The sequence below is a fragment of the Hyperoodon ampullatus genome, assembly GCF_949752795.1.
Source record: "Hyperoodon ampullatus genome assembly, chromosome: 7".
In the NCBI taxonomy this organism is placed as follows: domain Eukaryota; kingdom Metazoa; phylum Chordata; class Mammalia; order Artiodactyla; family Ziphiidae; genus Hyperoodon; species Hyperoodon ampullatus.
This window is the reverse complement of record NC_136920.1, coordinates 5,046,971-5,052,970: the sequence shown is the minus strand read 5'-3', so window position 1 is coordinate 5,052,970 and position 6,000 is coordinate 5,046,971. Positions and strand designations below refer to the sequence as shown.

Genomic DNA, 6,000 nt, shown 5'->3' with positions numbered 1-6,000 from the left:
TAATCCACATGGTTAAATTTCTCCTGTTTTGTATCAGCAGGCAAATGTCCTTCTCCCAGATGTATGTACAAAATAAAGTTCTTTTTCCTGTATGTTACTACAAAATAAAGGCGTATCCTGAAGTTCAGCTGACCATGGAAACTGAACTGACCACGTCAGAGGAACATAACTGAGGTTCCCCATTTCTCAATTGTTTTGTTCAAATGAGGCCAAGTATCTTGCTGTTTTCCTTGCTTGCTGTTTTCCTCTTCCATGGGATGAGACATCTGAGGATGGTCCTCCTCAGCTCCGAGAGACCCATAATCCACGTGCAGCTAATGGTGCCTCTGACTAAGTGAGATACCCACACAGTAAGACTGACGAGCAGTGCTTTTTGTGAAAGAGTTTAATCAAAAGGGGGGAATGTGAAAGGATCTTAATATAAAATGGAATGGAAGGATGTGAAATGGAGAATCTCTTGCGCATGCACCCTCAGAAAACATGTACCCTCAGAAAACAAAGATGGTGGGACTGATTTCCCATAATGCTTGATTTACGAGAGATCGAAATTTATCCTCCAACCAGTGAGCATCTGCCAGGAATCTCTCCGCATCTTGGAACCAGTTGCTGCATGGTCCCTAATTGGATTTTGCCCTTTTGCACTCTTTGCCCAAAGAAGCAACCCACCCCAAGCCTTCAGTGAACTCACCTGTAGCTCGCTTCAGTATGTGTGTCCCGAATTGCAGTTTCTCTGCTGTTCCCACATAAACTCTATTTCTGGTAACTGGAGTTTGCCTTCGTTTACCTCCTTTCTTTTAGGTTGAAAGAAACCCCAGTCCACACCTTACTAGCCAGGTAACCTTGGATTAGTCACCTCACCCTTCCCATCCTCAGTGTCCTCTTCCGTGCACTGGGGATGCACCCTCCCTGCTAGAGTTGCTGTGGGTATAAAATGTGGGAAATTGCCTGTCACATGGTGACCTTGCTAGTACAGGAGGTGTTGGAATTAGGTGTGTGGCTTGATTGGGTGGGGAAAATGGGACTTTGTCTGTTAAGCTGGCAGTGACAGCTGCTGCAAGAGAGAGCAGTTGGTGTGTGTGGTCTACACAGAAGGTGCTGGTGGACATAATTGTTAGACAATGGAGACTTTAATTACGTAGCCAAATTGTAGTTGGTTTCAGTGTATAACCACTTTGGCAGTAGGTGTCAGTATCCATTCCTATTCTCTGACCCAGAAATTCTATAGTCACAATCCTACTATTGCCATATAAAGAATTACTTGGGATGGGAAGCCAGGTAAACTAAGATGTGTTCATGTAGATGTTATCAGAAGTATATCATAGGGGGGAAAATGTCAATATTTAACAACTGGTAAAAGGTAAGTGTATTAGCTCTTAAAATGTTGTCATCAGATGTTATTTTGAAGACCTGCCTGTCTCATGTTTTACATTTGTAATATATGAAAAAGCAGAATATAAGCTTGGGAATCGGACTTCCCTGGTGGTGCAGTGGTTAAGAATCCGCCTGCCAATGCAAGGGACATGGGTTCAAGCCCTGGTCCAGGAAGATCCCATTTGCTGCGGAGCAACTAAGCCTGTGCGCCACAACCACTGAGCCTGCGCTCTAGAGCCCGCGAGCCACAACTACTGAGCCCGCATGCCACAAGTACTGAAGCCCGCGTGCCTAGAGCCTGTGCTCTGCAAGAAGAGAAGCAACCGCAATGAGAAGGCCGCGCACTGCAACCAAGAGTAGTCCCTGCTCACCGCAACTAGAGAAACCCGCGCGCAGCAACGAAGAACCAACGCGGCCAAAAATAAATAAATAAATTTATTTATTAAAAAAAAAAAAGCTTGGGAATAGCCCGGGTGCCGCTGTATGCATGCAGCAGATTGCGGAGGAGCTAAGCTGGGAGGTGTAGGAATTTGGGTTTCTGGGTGGAGTGACTTTGGACTCAGCAGAAGGTGATGGGGACCGTTGGAGGGTTTTTCCTCTCCTGATTTTCATTTGTTTCCTTAAATCATTTAGCTTTTTGAAAAATAATGTAACATTTATGTAGTATTTCGAATTTTTAAAGTAATTACAGTGTTTTATTTTGAAACAGAATTACCTAAGAAAGATGCACTTAAGACAATTGTAGTTCATAAATACCAATTGGAGCTATGTTTCCTAACTGTGAAGCATTATTGTTCTCTTTGACCCTGAAGCACTGATTAAGGGGTTTGGGCTTTGCTCAGATACCTAAGAATGAGTCATCGACCAGTTGTCAGCTTGAAACCACTCTTTAGAGGGGGATCTGAAGTGGATTTACTACACATCTAGGACTAAGGAAATGTGATCACCAAACCTGACTGTTTTTAGCTCTGCATTTAGATAGGGCTTTGAAATTGTACTAATATCAAGTTCTATTTAAGTCATAAATGTCTTAGAACCCACCTTTAATATTTATAGGTAGAAAGTCACCTAATCTGGAGATAATCTTTTTTTATATGTCTCTTGTAAAAGTGGGATCATAATTGAGTGTATTACATGATGTTTTTACACAAGTACTGCATCTTCAGTGTAGAAGTAGTAGAACATACAGAATAAACAAAATTTTAAAATCATTCTGTGAGTTAGGGTTTGAAAGACAATGTGAGTACCAGTAAATTCTTTGAATTGCTCTAAAATAATTGGTCTAGCATAAATGTTCCTGTTTCTGAAACTTATTATAGACATAAGGCAAGTTAAAATTGATGAATTGTCTTTATTCTGAAGTCTGGTCATTTTAGTGCCAACAAGAGAAATTTTTTATGAGTAAGTGTGCTTGCACTGAAAGGTGTATAAGTTTTTAATTTGATGAGTTTTGGCAAGTGTGTATATGCAAGTACCCAGTACCCCATTCCAGGTTTTGGCATTTCCATCACCCAGAACCGTCCCTCCTGCCCCTCCTTACGAGGTCCTCATCCCCCACTGAAAATCACTGTGAAAAGAGTACATCTGAAATTTCTTTGTTTGTGAATATTTAGTAATGTGAATTCTTTTTTAATTTGTAGGAGATAAAAACATTCAGATGGCAGATAACAGGTAAGCCAAAATGGACTTTGTTTATTGGAGTTTAAATTTTAGTTGGTGAGCAAGAGGCAAGCCTTATTTCTGTAAACATCATTAGGTGCTCCAGCTGATGGCTTTTTTTTTCCCCTCTGTGTTTTTGAGCCCATAAAGAACTTGCTTTAGATGTGAAAAGTGTGTCATATATTGATACTGAAAACCTTTGTGTTTTTAGAGACTTTGTGTGGCTGTCCCACAGAGCCACTGTGGGCACTGTGTCCTAACAGCTTGGCAGGGTGGCTTTTTTTAATAACGGTGAGGAAAGTATTTCATAGGTAACACATGTGTGTGTCTGTAGTTGTCTTCTGCTCAAATCTGAAGTTACTGTGGAGACACCTCTTAATATGTTAAATAAGAAAAACGCCATTGTGCTATTTATCCGTGAAACTTTTTTTAGAGTAATACTTTTTAAATATATTGTTTTAGTTTTTCAGATGGGGTTCCTTCAGATTCCTTGGAAGCTGCTAAAAATGCAAGTAATACAGGTCAGTTCACTGCACATGGGAAAGTGAACCGTTGGAGAGTTTGCATGCAGAGCAGGGAGGCTCCTACTCAGACCCCAAAAGTCAAGTGAATAGCACAGTGCACCTCTACCTGCCGTCTCTCGCCGTTAGCGCTGATTACCAGGCGCTCGGGCTTTTTTCACCTGTGCCTTTTCTTCCCGTGATTATTCTGAAGCACGTCCCAGATATCATATTGGTTTGATATGATCATAAATTCATAGATATATTACTTTTCCTCCATTTTTAAAAAAAAATAAATTTATTTATTTATTTTTGGCTGCGTCGGGTCTTCGTTGCTGCGCACGGGCTTTCTCTAGTTGCGGTGAGCGGGGGCTACTCTTCCTTGCAGTGTGCAGGCTTCTCATTGCGGTGGCTTCTCTTGTTGTGGAGCACGGGCTCTAGAGCGCAGGCTCAGTAGTTGTGGTGCGCGGGCTTAGTTGTTCCACAGCATATAGGATCTTCCTGGACCAGGGCTCGAACCCGTGTCCCCTGCATTGGCAGGCAGATTCTCAACCATTGCGCCTCCAGGGAAGGCCCTTTCCTCCATTTTCAAGTATTTATCTATACTTGTTTTTCCCTCTGAACTGTCTGAAAGCAAGTTGTGGATATTCTGGCTTTTTCTTCCTAAAACAATTTAGTATAAATTTCCTAAAAACTAGGATAAAGTCTCATAACCACAATGCCATTACCACAACCAAGAAATTTAATGTCGGTCCAATACTATTAGCTAATGTACAGTCATGTTCATATTTTCCTGGTTTTCTCAGCATTTCTTTTACTGCCGTACCCCACACTCAAATCCAGGGCTGGCCAAGGATCATGTATAGCGTTTAGTTCTGTCCCCTTTATTCTAGAGTTATCCCCCCACCTTTTTTACGCTTCCTCGCAGGGACACATCAGCAGGCTGTGTGCTCCAGCTGTCTTGTAGAATGCCCACACTCTGGATGGGTCTGGTGGTTTTCACCTCACTAGATTCAGCGTAAATGTCTTGGCAAGACGAGAACATAGGCGACCTGATGGAGTGGGAATGCAGTTAGGCCTGTGACGGGGCTCCCAAGAGTGATGACGTGGTGAAGACAGTGTCTGCCGGTCTCTGCCCTTAGGGTCCTTGGAGTAAAGAAGCTGTTGGGCACCCTGTGGGAATCCTGTTCTCCGTAAGACTCTTACATAGGGATTCGGGCACCACTGATGAGCCTTGCTGAATCCGTGATGACATTGGTGGTCACCAAAGGGTGTTTTTCTAATTCTATCAATCTGACTAACATATTACATCTATTAAAGAAATACTTCCCTACTCCCCCACTACCCCATTTTAATGTTACTATAGACTCATGGATTAGCTTTTTTTTTTTTTTTTTCTTCCCCTGCGGCACGCAGGCCTCTCACTGCTGTGCCCTCTCCCGTTGCGGAGCACAGGCTCCGGACGCGCAGGCTCCGCTGCCATGGCTCACGGGCCCAGCCACTCCGCGGCATGTGGGATCCTCCCGGACCGGGGCACGAACCCGTGTCCCCTGCATCGGCAGGCGGACTCTCAACCACTGCGCCACCAGGGAAGCCCTGGATTAGCTTTTTATTCAGTGTTTAATCATTTGCCATCATTATTCTTTTTTTAAATAAATTATTTTATACAGCAGGTTCTTATTAGTCATCCATTTTATAAACATCAGTGTATACATGTCAATCCCAATCGCCCAATTCATCCCACCACCAGCCCCAGCCCCCACCGCTTTCCCCCCTTGGTGCCCATACGTTTGTTCTCTACATCTGTGTCTCAATTTCTGCCCTGCAAACTGGTTCATCTGTACCATTTTTCTACGTTCCACATATATTTGTTAATATACAATATTTGTTTTTCTCTTTCTGACTTCACTCTGTATGACAGTCTCTAGATCCATCCACATCTCTACAAATGACCCAATTTCGTTCCTTTTTATGGCTGAGTAATACTCCGTTGTATATATGTACCACATCTTCTTTATCCATTCGTCTGCCGATGGACACTTAGGTTGCTTCCATGTCCTGGCTATTGTAAGTAGTGCTGCAATGAACATTGCGATGCATGTGTCTTTTTGAATTATGATTTTCTCTGGGTATATGCCCAGTAGTAGGATTGCTGGGTCATACTATAATTCTATTTTTAGTATTTTAAGGAACCTCCATACTGTTCTCCATAGTGGCTGTATCAATTTACATTCCCACCAACAGTGCAAGAGGGTTCCCTTTTCTCCACACCCTCTTCAGCATTTGTTTGTAGATTTTCTGATGATGCCCATTCTAATTGGTGTGAGGTGATACCTCATTGTAGTTTTGATTCGCATTTCTCTAATAATTAGTGATGTTGAGCAGCTTTTCATATGCTTCTTGGCCATCTGTATGTCTTCTTTAGAGAAATGTCTGTTTAGGTCTTCTGCCCATTTTTGGATTGGGTTGT

The 6,000-nt window shown here is 42.6% G+C and overlaps 1 protein-coding gene across 1 annotated transcript in view; it reads left to right on the top strand.

Moving 5' to 3' along the window:
- Positions 1 to 2,930: 2,930 nt before the first annotated feature.
- The window catches only part of NAP1L4 (nucleosome assembly protein 1 like 4), a 43,694-nt gene continuing 40,624 nt past the window's right edge, over positions 2,931 to 6,000 (top strand). Inside the window, exons 1-2 of the mRNA XM_079708076.1 lie at positions 2,931 to 3,042; positions 3,493 to 3,551. Of these exons, the coding sequence (XP_079564202.1) occupies positions 3,029 to 3,042; positions 3,493 to 3,551 (73 nt within the window). The 5' untranslated portion in view covers positions 2,931 to 3,028. The remainder of the gene's footprint in view (positions 3,043 to 3,492; positions 3,552 to 6,000) is intronic.